At 47.9% G+C, this 13,652-nt stretch overlaps 5 protein-coding genes across 5 annotated transcripts; 2 read left to right on the forward strand and 3 right to left on the reverse strand.

The window, feature by feature from the left end:
• Nucleotides 1-1,200: 1,200 nt before the first annotated feature.
• T069G_08909 (carboxylesterase family domain-containing protein) lies at nt 1,201-3,290 on the reverse strand (the record flags this gene model as incomplete). The annotated part of the gene is made up of 4 exons (XM_056176119.1): nt 1,201-2,047; nt 2,105-2,529; nt 2,596-2,923; nt 3,007-3,290. The coding sequence occupies 4 exons, from the start codon at nt 3,288-3,290 to the stop codon at nt 1,201-1,203; spliced, it is 1,884 nt and encodes a 627-aa protein (XP_056027068.1).
• A 1,105-nt stretch (nt 3,291-4,395) lies between these two features.
• T069G_08910 (uncharacterized protein) lies at nt 4,396-5,765 on the reverse strand (the record flags this gene model as incomplete). The annotated part of the gene is made up of 3 exons (XM_056176120.1): nt 4,396-5,046; nt 5,132-5,287; nt 5,355-5,765. 3 exons carry the CDS (start codon nt 5,763-5,765, stop codon nt 4,396-4,398), a joined length of 1,218 nt encoding a protein of 405 aa, XP_056027069.1.
• A 2,589-nt stretch (nt 5,766-8,354) lies between these two features.
• Nucleotides 8,355-9,470, forward strand: T069G_08911 (NAD dependent epimerase/dehydratase family domain-containing protein; the record flags this gene model as incomplete). Its single annotated transcript, XM_056176121.1, has 2 exons — nt 8,355-8,736; nt 8,812-9,470. 2 exons carry the CDS (start codon nt 8,355-8,357, stop codon nt 9,468-9,470), a joined length of 1,041 nt encoding a protein of 346 aa, XP_056027070.1.
• A 1,214-nt stretch (nt 9,471-10,684) lies between these two features.
• T069G_08912 (cytochrome p450 domain-containing protein) lies at nt 10,685-12,972 on the forward strand (the record flags this gene model as incomplete). The annotated part of the gene is made up of 4 exons (XM_056176122.1): nt 10,685-10,831; nt 10,884-11,383; nt 11,457-12,332; nt 12,804-12,972. The coding sequence occupies 4 exons, from the start codon at nt 10,685-10,687 to the stop codon at nt 12,970-12,972; spliced, it is 1,692 nt and encodes a 563-aa protein (XP_056027071.1).
• Nucleotides 12,973-13,006: 34 nt separating this feature from the next.
• On the reverse strand, nt 13,007-13,549 carry T069G_08913 (isochorismatase family domain-containing protein; the record flags this gene model as incomplete). Its single annotated transcript, XM_056176123.1, has 1 exon — nt 13,007-13,549. One exon carries the CDS (start codon nt 13,547-13,549, stop codon nt 13,007-13,009), a length of 543 nt encoding a protein of 180 aa, XP_056027072.1.
• Between the last annotated feature and the right edge of the window lie 103 nt (nt 13,550-13,652).

Here is a 13,652-nt window from a genome sequence, read left to right on the forward strand (position 1 = left end):
AATTGTAATATCAGGATTTGCATAAACTAACATCCTCACTATACTTGCGTTTCCCTTTGAAGTGGTTGCAGCAGATTGTGTTTGCCCAAGTGTACATGGTTCTATATTATTTAGAATCGAAAGTTTCGTCGGTTTCAAGAGCTCCCCTGGATGTTTTGGCATGCACTTGGACTGGTTTAGGTATTGATTAATAACTATAGAGTACATCAGTATATCAATACTTAGGCCGCGTAGCAATCAGCAAGAGAACATGACAATTGGAACTAGCTGCTATAAGTGTCGCCTGTTTCTTCCCTTTTCAGATAGGTTTCTGAGAGTGGCATGCGCCTCAGACTATAGCTTCAGTAACTACATCAGCACGCTAATTTGTAAGTAGGCTGCGTGGCAATCAGTCAGAGAACGTGGCAATCGGAACTACCTAGCTGCACGTGTCGCCCGTTTCTTCCTTTTTTAGATAGGTTCCCGCAAATGCCATGCGCCTCAGAATTAGCTTCCGGGATCCCTCAGTCGGCCAATATTTAGGCTGCATTGTAATTAGCAGGAAGGACTCGGCGATCGGAGTAGTAATTCGCCCTGCCAAGCTTCAACGAGGCCGTATTGCAAGATACAAGGGACCCTCATCTCCACGCGAGATCAAGCGAAACCTCACTGACCATAATTGCCAGCTTCAGTCATAGCCACGTTCTTAGAGGCGGTAATTTAGCCATAGCACTGGTCAACAAGGAGTGCCGTCATCAACAACACTCTTATTACAGAGGCCGCAGCTGTTGCCAGCTTGTGCTTATTGCTTTCTGCAAAATAGTATATGTTTGGATCTAACTCTTAAGATTTTTTAGGGAGATAGTGGTTGTCATTAGGCCTGCGTGTTTATATTGGCACGACCGGTTTTAGATCTACTGCCAGCGTACATCTTGTTTTAGTCCGAACTGTAAAACCGCAGGTCATGGAATGCTGCGCAACTAAAATAGCGTTTCATACTTTTAATACATAACAGAAGCGGATCGTGGAGGCTATTTTCTTTTATTGCAGCAAGTACCTGTAATATTATTTCGACCACATTATTATACATGAGCACCTATGCCAGGCAGTGGTCGCTCCTAGCTTCCGTGCCTGTAAGCGGAATTGTAGAAGGTATGACACGATGCCCTTAACCTCGTAAGAGTGGGACAAAAATAAAGGTGACTAGGTTGCCTGGATCTTCTATATTGGGATGCTGCTTGCTAGCGTCTGGTAGAAATTGCACCGCGTACCGCGGCCACCTTCCCAAGTATCGGCTGGGACGACAGAGATAGCATTGCGTAGGCCAGGCTGTTGAAACTGCGTAACAGGCACGCCCCATTGTGTAGTGAATGAATAGGGCACGCCGCCTGTCTCATTGAGATTGAGCTGCTTGGAGTTGGTCTCGGTCCAAGCTGGCCAGGTAGAAGCGCCGTTGGCTGCATTAGAGTTTGACGAAGAGGCTCCGTTAGCAATAGCATTCGTTATGGATGGATCGCCTTTTGTGATAAAATTGCCCCAAATGCGCCTGAATGCCAGGATAAAATCGGTAGACAGGTTTGGTGTCGATGGGCCAAAGTAGGCATTCATGTCAATGGTATGCGAGGCGAACGGTACCGAGAATTGGTAATGCCAGCTCCGCCGGCTATTGGACGTATAGGCCGATGCCATCCAATAAGACGGGCAAACAAACGTCGCCTCAGCATAGATATTATTAGCTCGTTGCTGTTGGCCGTTCGCATCCTGAGATACGTTGACAGCAGTCAGACCTGTTACGCCGTTGGTCTCAAATAGAGGACTTGCTGAAGTGTTTGCGTTGTTGGGATTCACTGCTAAGATAGCATTAATTTGGGTATCAGACAGGTTGGGGAATTCTTCATGCAGCCAGTTGGTTATATCGGTAATGGTTGAGATGGAAGGTGGTACAAAAAGTGGTCCTTCATTGGCGTTATTGCCCACCAAGAGCTTCTTTCCATTCACTTTTTTAGCTTTCAGTTGCTGGCTGGGTAGGCCTGTGATATAAACGTTGTCTCTAACAGGGTAGAACGCCCTGTAATGTGATGGTCAGCCTAGACAAGAAACATAATGTTATTTCTTAGATACTGACCAGAAACCATAAGTCTGCTGTGCGGCCAGTTGGATGTTGGCGTTCTGTAGGCTGACTGTATCTTTTCCAACGAGGCAAGAGAAGACATTTCTGGAGCCGGGACAGCCGGCCGCGGCCGCGAATGCATAGTAACGAGCCGTAGGCCAAGCAGCATTATAAGTGTATTGGAAAGGTAAGTATGGAGATGCAACAATTCCCTGGTTGAAAAGCAAGGTGCCTAAGCTGCCTCCAGCGGCCATATCGTGGTACAAAACAGAGCTCCCGCCGGCCGAGTCGCCCGAGATGGTAATAGACAAGGGATCGCCGCCGAACTGGCCGATGAAGAGCTTGATCCACAGAAGTGCAAATGCTTGGTCGAGAAGGCCGGCATTTACAATGCCTTTACTCTTCACTTCTTGCGATGACAGGAAGCCAAATGCGCCTAGCTAGGTTTTTTATATTAGCTTACGTTCGATAAGTTGAAGGGGTGTGAAATGTGAATGCTTTTTTACCCGATACTGTATTGTGACGGCAATGAAATTGTTGTCGTTACTGTTTACGATACCGCTCATATCCAGAGTGCCATCACCAAAGCCGTATCCACCACCATGGATGTATACTAAGACCGGTAGCCTGGAGGTATTGGATGGCGCGTAAACGTTCAGGAACAGGCAGTCTTCGTTTCCCAGAATGCTAGGGACTCCAGGCACAGCTAGATATGCCTGGGGACAGATGGGGCCAAAGTCAGTGGCGGGAATTGGGTGTGCTGATGGCTCAGTGGCTGGAAAGCGTGGTGGTTGCCAGCGGAGATTCCCTATAGGTGCCGCTGCGTATCTTATACTGTAGCGAGAGACGCGTTCCTATAGTTTAGCCATTGGATTTGAACATGAGATAGAAAAGAGTTAAAGTTAAAATACTCATACCCTTTCCAAATATTTAGGTCGCTTGCAGAGTCATAGTAGCCTTTATACTTGGCGTAACCAAGGTTCACTTGCAATGAACTTTGAGACCGCCGAACCTTGCTAGAATCATGAACATTTGCCTGTGAAGCATTGGCTATCAAGCTGGACAAGAACTCTGATGCAATATCGCCGCTGTCGACCGAGTTCCCCTCAACAGTATTTGACTCAATGTTGATAGGGGGGGCAGGAACTGCAAGGGAGAAGCCCGCCACTATTGAGATGAGAATCTGAGATGAAATACGCATTATCTACTCCGTATCTAGTAGCAACGTCAGAAAAGAAACAAGAGCGAAGCTCAAAACGTAAGGATGGCAAGAGGTCGAAGCAACAATATGCAACTGGTCGTGCCTGTGGCGCTTATATTCAAATCCATTTCGCGGTATCCTTCTCACCAGCGGGCTAACCATCACAAAAGGACTGATTCAAGAGGAACAACAATGTAAGCGGTAGCTAGTTACGTAGTGTGAATAGGCCAGAGCAAGGGATAAGGTATCCACCCACTTGACTGCTCTAGGTAATACCGCTGCCAGCCCCCTGAATTGATGTTATATCGCTTACAAAGAGCTTTACACAGATTGACCTAGACTTCACGCACGGCAATATGCTTGCCCTCTTTCATTAGGGTCGATAACCCATGAATCCGGTTGTGTTTGTTATATGCCAACTTGAGTGGATCCTGATCACTATTGTCAATAAGCCCGCATACAAGTGTGCTACCAGACACGTGTTAGGGTAGTAGTGACATCTTAGTTACGCACTTGGCGGAGGTCTATCCAAGAAAGGAAGAAACAGGCGACGAATGCAGCCGGTTCCGGCGTAATATATCTCTGCCCGTAGTATCCATTAGTGAGCATCACGCGCGTCTACGCAGCTTCTGAACAGCGGTGACTCGGGGAAAATGAGAGAGAGATTTTGGCAGTGTGGTGGGATGTAAGAGTAGGGACGAGTTCTATCACCAGGCAGGCGAGTGAGGGGCGCCGGCATAAAGTCAATACCCACTACTAGGTATATAGCAGAGCAAATCATGGAGATAACAGCTGATGATGAGCAAGGCGAGAGCTTAGCCAGAAATACACGTCAATGAGTTTTTTTGGGCTTGAAGAATAAAATAAGTAAGAATGCACGAGAAAAGCCAGTATGAAAGGAAAATAACAAGTAGAGTCTGAACAGACTACTCTGTAGGAGACTGTCTGCTCAAACACTTAAATCAGCTATCTGGTCTGTCAGCCTCTGGTACTGGCAAACATGTATAACCAGTCCCCAGATATTGCCGCACATATACGCCATTGCTCCTTCCATTGTTCCACTCCAACCATTCTCACAGTCAGCTACTTGGTTTATCTAAAGCAATCATTTACTATTATGTAGGAGTAAAGCGGACGCGTTGCGCCGGCTGCTATTCAGGAATTGACCAAGATGAAAGCCCTGTACTCCGTGGTCAATGAAATATCGTATCCGAGAATATTCGTCGCTGTCTTTCTCCGCCGAGAGGAATCTAAGCGCCATGCCCACAGGGAAGAGGACAATACTAAGACACCACAAGCCGCTATTTTTCTTGAGGAAGATTGGCAAGGACCGCGCAATGTTACGGCAGCAGATCAACGGGTCAATTCGGGCTGGCAGCTCCGTGGGCGAGACTGCTATCCTGCGCATTGCATTGTATAGGATAAGACAGGTAGTCCAGTATAGGTTCAACGTGTGGGTTCTGGCAATGTCTTCCATAGATATCTCAGCGTCCGGCTCGTGTTCAAAATTGTCCGCCACCTTGTTGGGGCTAAATGATATGAACCACGCAAGTAGGTCTCTGTCGTATTTCCAGCAAGTTTGAAGCAACGCTTCTTGTCGCTTGCGCTTTTTCTCTACATCAGTCTCGCCTTGTAGGTCGTCCAACTTCTCTAAGATGGTGGGAATATCCACCAAAATGTCAACCAGGTTGTCCGTGGCAGACTTGGGTTCTAGGCTCCAGGGTACTTGCTTCCAGGCTGGGCTGCTTAGGATGGACTGTTTGCGTGTATAAATGCTCGGGAGGACCTTTATAGCATAGCAACCATTAGTTGATTCACAAAATGGAGCTCTGGGCCCTAACCATAATTGCACGCCCATCACAAAACATGCGATGACTGACGCCGCTGGCGCACCCCTTCGGGCCTCTCCCGAGGAAGATTGCAACCCCCCCTTTCACATGGTCAACCCAAGCACGTGCTTGAGCAGCTTTGTCTTGCCTATCATCTCCATGGAACATCTGGTTGGTTGCGTTAGATCCAAACGCGCAATTCGAAAGGAGGAGGGGAGAGGGGAGGGAGGGCAACTTCGAAGAGGCTCATTATCTTAGTGGCAACCAAGATTCCATCGTAATTGGCCTGTAACGGATTAACTAGCGCCCCTCTCATTCTGCATAAGGCTTTTCCGTAAATCCTAAGCCCTGCATCTCGCATCCATTGCTTGTCATCTCTCTTTCCAACGTTGGCCAGTGCGAAAGCGATGAGAGCATTGCGCAATATGGGCTCGTGGAGATACAAATCCTGTGCGAGGAGCGTCCAGCCGCTGGAGGCACAAGAGATAGTAGTTTCTGGAATGGAGCGGCCAAATGGGAGGAAAGATTCCCAGAATAAACCGAGGCACTTAGCTTCGAATGCAGCCTCAGTCAGTGTGTCGGATAACACGATGTCGAGAGGCTGCTTGGATTTTGCAGTGACTTGTCTGCGGACCGCTTGAATCATTAAGATAAGCAAGCCTTCTGTGATCATCTGGCATTGTATTCACTTACAACCTACAGTTCTCGTAGTGTTGTGTCCACGGTCTTTGGGTGCCTGGCTATGCACAAAGGACGGTCCTTGGTCATAGACGCATTCGACGCACCGGTGGCGGCATAGACTGCACCTTGGAAGTTGAAGATCACACTGTGCTCCTTGTCAATTGATACTCAGATTAGGATATACCCTATTTGGGGAAGAGTGTCCGAGCTGCAATGATGGGATAGGGATATGCTCGACGACGACGTACTTTCTTCTTTAGGTGCCGGCAGGCCATGCAACGCCGAGACTGCCCCGGTCCTCTTGGCATAATGTGGAGTCGGCTATGTTCTTTCTAATTGTGAACTCTAGCAATCCGCTTGGAGGTTGGACCTCTTTTTATTTTTCTCTTGATTCTCTTCAGTCATATCGACTGACCGGTAGGGTTGGATCATAAGAATTATCGGCAGATGTAGTGCTGACGTAAAGGCGGTGCCCATTTCTTATCAAAAAGTGGTGTTGAAATGCAGCTACTATTTCCAGCTAAACCAGGAAAGAGATTGGTGGAAAGCCACCTTCCGTGCTAGACTGTCCACCATGAATCCCTATCATCCTGTTCCAACCCTGCGCCTTAAATTATCACTGTGGTACCAACCCGCGCCACCAACTGTTGCAGGCTGAACCTAAATGGCAACATCATGGTGACTCTAATAAGTAACCACAACAGATGCTGGTGATCATGTGGCTACCACGTGCAGATGTGCATTGACCCGAATTCTGGCTGGTAGCTGTTTCTCAAGCTCTCACTTGATCGAGTGTATATGTGTATTGTTTTTCACCCGTCTTTTGCGGTGCATTTCATTATACCATATATAACAATTATGTCCAGCCGCTAGCTAATCTCTGCTAACAGGGGCCATAAAATAAGTGCTTAGCATGTGGTGTCAATAGTTGTTGCCACGACTATGGAAATCAGGTGGTGCTGGTGAAAGCTTTCAGGATCCAGTTTTGTCCTACACAGCTTTGATAGCTTTGCTCCCCTGCGGCAATCTCATAATGCACAACTCAGCAATAGGTGATGCATAAGTTGAGATACGTACGTCGAGATTTTCCATGACTATAGCGGAAATGGCGGTCAGGCTCACAGGAGAAAAGAGTATTTAATAGCTATTATATATATTGAGAATGAAACATAACAAAATCCGGATACATCTGCTTATGCTTTCTTGTGCTTCTCGTCTTTCTTGCACTGTTACCGCCATTGGTGTTTGTAGGATTGGTGTTGTTCTACAGAGTATAATGCCAGACGATTAGATCAGGGGTATGGTGTTTGGTCATGGACTCGGTTTGTCTCCTTTAACGCTTATCTACTGCTGCACAACGACTCTCGCCCTCTCAACGTCCCATATGGCGGCGCTGATTCTTTAGAGGCCGCCAGAGAAAAGACTTCGCCGATGTCATCAATCGATATCTTCCTATAGCTGGCGCTGAGTTGGTCACAGAAGTTCATTGATAGGACTGAGGGAATGAGAAATTGACGAGTCAGACGGCATACGAGCTACACTACGGAGGACATATATTGCATGAGCCTCAATATTTTGCCCATAAAATGTATTTCACTGTGGAAGGATAAAACGCCATTAGCATACACTGTTATTAACATAGTATTTAGGCGCTAGTTGGCGATTCCAAATGTAATTGGAGTTTCTACTGGTACCTCTTGGAGAGGCCTTACTTGTCTACACAAGTCTTAAGCTCTTGAACAAAATGGAACGAGACTATTTATCTCTCTAGGATACGTTGAAGTATCGAGAGATGGAATAGTTCAACTCTTGAGGCCAAGCACTCTTAAACATATCTTCTCGACATAGACATATATCTTATTGGCGCCCGACTTTGCATGCCATTGTGCCCAAATCTGTCGCAGAAGTTCTCAATCTCCTCGTCTGCTTGCAGGTGTAAATGGACTGGGCAAATAGATGAAAGCGAAGCAAGATTCTCAAGCGGCCGCTCAAGCTTGGAAGTGTCTAATGCCAATGCATAATCACGATCACAAAAATACTGCGACGCTATCCAAGTTGGAAAGTCTCTTCTAATCTGGCTGTATCTGTTGGATCCCATAGTCATTTTTACCTTGACGAATAGAGTTTAGAGGCGGAGCGGAGGCTGCACCCGTCGCCCGTTTCTTCCCTTCTTGGACAAATCCCAGAAGTGCGGCCTCGAATATCACGTCAGCTCCACTTTGCTCGGCTCTTCGACTTCTCTGAGGTGCAGCGACGCACATAGCGTAAAATCCTACGGAGGACACTCATATGGGAACATAACCAGGATGTGGTAATCAGTTGAATAATGCTTATAAGTATGATTGGCGGCAGTCGGTGATTCGTATGATCTGACAAGTCTCAATGAAAGAAAGAACAAAACACAATATTCTCATATATTGACCCACCCAATAGCATACAATTCGACCTATTCTACAAGCCGCTTGAAGACTTGCAATTCTTTGCTCTTCATCAATCTCGTGGCACTTGCAACGCGACCACAGAGCCCGAAATCAGCCGATTTATCATGCCAACTATGTCCATCTCCCTTGTCACTGGCGGCACAGGCTACATTGGTCTCTATGTTGTGAAGGAACTTCTCGAGCATGGCCATATAGTGCACACAACAGTACGCAGTCTAAAGAACAAGCAAAAGTGCAAGCCTTTGCTCGACCTACAGGTCGCTCATCCAAGCAAACTGCACCTATTCGAGGCAGACCTGCTTGTCCAAGGCTCCTTCAAAGAAGCAATGCATAATTGCGATACTGTCTACCATATTGCGTCGCCGTTCATTTTGCCGCAACAGACCAAAGATGGAATGAAGGAAATTGTTGAGCCAGCCCTGAAGGGAACTCAGAATGTCCTTGACGAAGTAAATGAGACACAGTCTGTTCGGCGCGTCGTTCTCACATCTTCCCGTACGTTCCTCAGTCGCAAATATCCTGGCATATTCCTTGAGCTCTTCGGACATCAATATTAATTACACACCGCAGTCGTTCCGATGTATTGCGACAGTTCCGAAGTTTATGCCCTTCCTAAGCACATACTGACTGAATCCGTTTGGAACATTACGGCCTCACCAACATACAATCCCTATGCCTACTCCAAAGCCGAATCAGAGCGGCTGGCCTGGCGTGTCGCCGACGCCCAGTCCCAACCGCGCTGGGATCTCGTTGCCATCTGCCCAGGTCTCGTGCTCGGCCCTCCGCTATCTAACGCCTCGGACTCTGGATCTTTGCGAATGCTTGAGCACATGTATGAAGGATCCGATCGGTACGGCATCCCAAACTACTCATACGCGATTGTCGATGTACGCGACTTGGCAGTCGCGCACGTTGCGGCGGGCGAGAAGGCCGAGGCGAATGGGAGGTACATTGTGTCTCACGCAAAGTCCACAAGTATGCTTGCTATGGCTGAGCTAGTGCGCCCATTCCACAAGCAGGCGAGGGTATTACCGACGAGAGCGATGCCCAAGTTGCTAGTCTATTTGGCAGCACCGTTCCTAAATGTGTCCAAGCGGTGGGCGGATGGAAACCTGGGGATTGACTTTGATTTAGACAATAAGAGGAGTAAAGAAGAGTTGCACGTTGTGTACCGGCCTTTGGAGGAGACATTCAGAGACCATTACCAATCTTACCTTGCTCGGCAGTAAGCCCTGGAAATACATTACTCATTATGATATGTTGACTCCAATCTATCGACTCATCTCTTCTTGACCTGCTTCTAAAACGCGATATCTAAGAAGTGTAATGAGTTAATATGTATGACCCGATTTCCACGGAATTCGTAAACTGAAGACTCAGCACCTATAGAGTAACGGCTTCACATGCCAATCCCACCATCTATGATGTCGTCCAATCAAAGATTGCCTGTAAAGCCATTTCTTTCTGGAAAATGGCTTGTCACTGGAGCGGGAGGCAAGCTCGGAATGAATGAAGGTCATTGAAGAATTCCTCAATCAAGGTGCAATTAACATTATCGCCACTACCCGGAATCCTTCCAAGCTCACTGACTTGGTAACTCGTGGTGTCGAAGGTCGTGAAACCGATTTTGACAAGTTCGAGATCCTGGGTCCAGTTTTCAAGGGTGCCAATCGACTGTCGTTAATTAGCACTGATGCTCTTAATGATCCTAGACAGAGACTTCGACAACGTCGCTATTAAAGCCGCGATAGATCGTGGGGTTGGTCGTTTTATTTACACCTCGATTCCAAATCCTCATCCCACATCCGAGCCTTCGGTCCCAAATGATCATTTTTGGACCGTGGTGGCACTTTTCGAAAGTTCGCCCAATTGGACCATACTCCGAAATAACCTCTACTCCGAAGTCATGCTACTTTTTGCCGAGAGAGCTATACAAAGTGGCCGATCTATCGCTACAGCTGGGACAGTCGGCCGCTCCTATGTGTACCGAGATGATTGCGCCAGAACTGCGCTGGAGCCTTGGTCTATGCACAGGTAAACATATTTTTGATGTGAATGGTCCAGCCGTCATCTCCCACAACACGCTGGCACAATCTATCAGTGACATTACCGGATTGAACCTCTCGCGCAATCTGGTGACTCCAGAAGAACTTGAGCAAGACTGGCTAGATTCTGGGATGCCTCCTTCTGTAGCACAAACCAGCAACCATTGCACTTTGGAAATGGTTTTTTGGGCAGTAGTGACCTAATGTCAAACTATATGTAAGCAATCCGCCATGTATACGAAATTCTATTCAAGATACAATTTGATTAGTTTGTCGGAGCTTTATTCATCCGAGCCGTTTTCTCATCGTGATCCTTCGAAGCAACTATAAGAGTCAGCTTGTACCACTCCGTTAGTGTTACGCTACTGCTACAGATTGTGCCTTACTTCACTATCATAATGGCGCTGTTTGAGCTCTCCGCCGGAGCCGCTTTGCGCGTTCTACGAGCTGTTGGCGTGATTGCCATTGCTATATTCGCTCGCGGCTTCTTTATTCTTTATCAAAAAAGAATGCAGTTTAGGAGACTTGTTGCCAAGCATGGATTGGTAGGTATTGGCACTATATCTCATACCAAAATCATGCTGACAATCTCGAAAGGATGTACTCCCTCATTCCTTCATCTTCGGTCATCTTATATCTGTTGGCATGGCCATGGCCAAGCACCCCGCGGACCTGAACGGCCAAGTATCGCCCCTAGTACTGGCCAGGGATCACCCTGAGCTGGCAAAGGATGGGGTGCTTTACATAGACCTTTGGCCCATCTCGTATCAAATGCTTGCCGTCTTTCACCCAGATATGATGGCCCAGTTCTGCCAAGAAAACTCACAACTGAAGCACGAGCAGGTTAGATGGGAATTCTATCCGCTGACTAAGAACAAGGACCTTGTTACGACCGACGGTGCACAATGGAAGCGGTGGCGCTCCGTCTTCAACCCAGGGTTTTCTACACAGAACATCATGTCTCTCGTGCCGAGTTTCGTCGAGGAGGTCCTTGTGTTCAAGCGCTACCTGGAAGGCATTGCAACGATGGGGGAGGTGGTCGCTTTGGAGACGCAGGGCATGAAAGCTACATGCGACATCATTGGCCGTGCCGTTCTGTAAGTTGGGCCGCTGGCTTGAAATGGCCATGAAGATCACGATCCCCGACCCAGCCTGCTGACCGGATCGCAGCGGAAAAAGTCTCGGGATCCAAACCACACCGGATAACCCTCTTTTCAAAGCCCTCAAGGAGAACATCGCTTGGTTGATTCCTGAATGGGCCCCGAGGCAGTGGGGAAAGATGATAAACCCGCTACGCCGGCTAAGCATATGGCGTAACAACGCCATCATGCGACGAGAGCTACGATCGCTTATTGAAGAGCAGTACAAGAACTCGGGGCACATCGAGGGCCCAAAGACCATCGTCAACCTCGCCATTCGCACTTATGTCAAAGAAAACGGGCAGACCTCAATGGGCGACGTCATTGATCCCGAGTTCGTCGATGCAACGATTGAGCACATCAAGATGTTCCTCTTTGCCGGGCACGACACGACTGCCTCGACTCTTTCTTTCGCCTACTACAGCTTACACGAAAACCCTGAGATTATGGCCAAGGTCCGCGCGGAACATGATGCCGTCTTTGGAGCCGACCCATCCCAAGCTGCCGATATGATCTCCAAGACGCCGGCCTTGCTGAACCAGCTACCGCTCACGCTGGCAGTCGTTAGAGAGACGCTCCGCATGTATCCTCCCGTCGGCTCCGTTCGCGCCGGGTCACCGGACTACTTCCTAACGAACCCAGAAACCGGCCGCCAGTACCCAACGGACAACTTAATGATGTTCAGCTGCAGCTATGCCATGCAGCGCGACGCGACCTACTGGGCTGACCCAGACACATTCAACCCAGAGCGGTGGCTCACCAAGGACGGCGAGCCGGCGCAGCTGAGGAAGAACACATGGCGCCCCTTTGAGCTGGGACCAAGGTCATGCATCGGGCAGGAATTGGCGATGACGGAGCTTAAGCTAATCCTAGCGTTAACGCTGCGGGAGCTGGACATTGTGCCTATGTATGCTCCTACGGGGGAAAGGTTTTTTGGGGCTCTAATGTACCAGGCTCATATCTCTGGTGAGCTGACTGCGCATCCCAAAGGCAGTATGCCAGTGATAGTTAAGAAGAGGGTTCTTAGTTGAGTTTGGTTGTATTTTAGTAGTAGTTGAGTTTGGCTGTGTTTTGGTAGTAGTTGAGTTTGGATATATCTTGGGAGTAGTTGAGTTTGGATATATCTTAGGAGTAGTTGTGATAAGCTGAGCTCCTATAGTTTAGTATAAGAGGGATTCCCAAGGGACAAACCTTGTGCTAGGTTTATGTTGGCGGATGGGCCAGGCTGGACTGGCAGGCAATCAACAAAGAATAATAAGTAAGGTGTTTATACAACTAGTAGATGATACTTTGTAGTATAATTAAGCGTTGTTCTGTATTCACAACTGGCTATCTAACTATTCTAAATGAGCGTGGAGAAGGTAAATTATATATCTAGCTGTGCTGGTGAGGTCGTCCGTGATCGTGTCGACCGAGGACGACTTGAGTCGTGCGAAGTTGTGTCGACTGGATACGACTTTGATCCTATTGGTTGGATCAGCCGGGGTTGGGCCGAGTGCTGCCTACCCTGGAGGCCTGTTATTACGACCATAATTGTTGGGTCGTGACATTGAAGTAGTTGCAGCCTCTTTTTATGCTTGACTACTCCTTGACCTCAGTCAAGAATTGTTCCGAAGTGATTACACTCCCCTGCAGAGAAAATATTTTCTTCATTAATATATCGTGTACATCATCATTGACGTCCAGGCAAAGGTCTTCGACTACAGTGATCTCATAGTCTAGATCCGCGCTTTGGCGGACTGTGGAGAGCACAACACCGCTTGTCATAACCCCTACCAGTACCAAGTGCTGGATACCGAGACTTCGAAGCACGACCTCCAAATCTGTGCCGGAAAATGCGGAGTTTCGGCGCTTAACCACAATCACATCATCTGCCGCAGGTCTCACTTCGGAGTGGAACTCAGTAAACGAGCTCCCTTCAACGAAAATCTCTTCGCCTAACGATTTTACCCTCATTACGGCCTTATTCCGTGGTGAGGCATCTGAGAAGTTGCGACGTAAGGACGACTTGATGTAGATAACCGGAATACCAGCCGCATGTGCAGTAGAACTCGTAGTTGCTAGACGCTGGAAATAGAGCTGTGGGGCTTTAACTATGTTAAGGACGCCATTTTGAACATCCATGACGAGAAGCGCCTTTTTCGAGGGTTAGGGTTAGGGTTAGGGTTAGGGTTAGGGTTAGGGTTAGGGTTAGGGTTAGGGTTAGGGTTAGGGTTAGGGTTAGGGA

Source organism: Trichoderma breve, chromosome 5 (assembly GCF_028502605.1).
Source record: "Trichoderma breve strain T069 chromosome 5, whole genome shotgun sequence".
In the NCBI taxonomy this organism is placed as follows: Eukaryota; Fungi; Ascomycota; class Sordariomycetes; order Hypocreales; family Hypocreaceae; genus Trichoderma; species Trichoderma breve.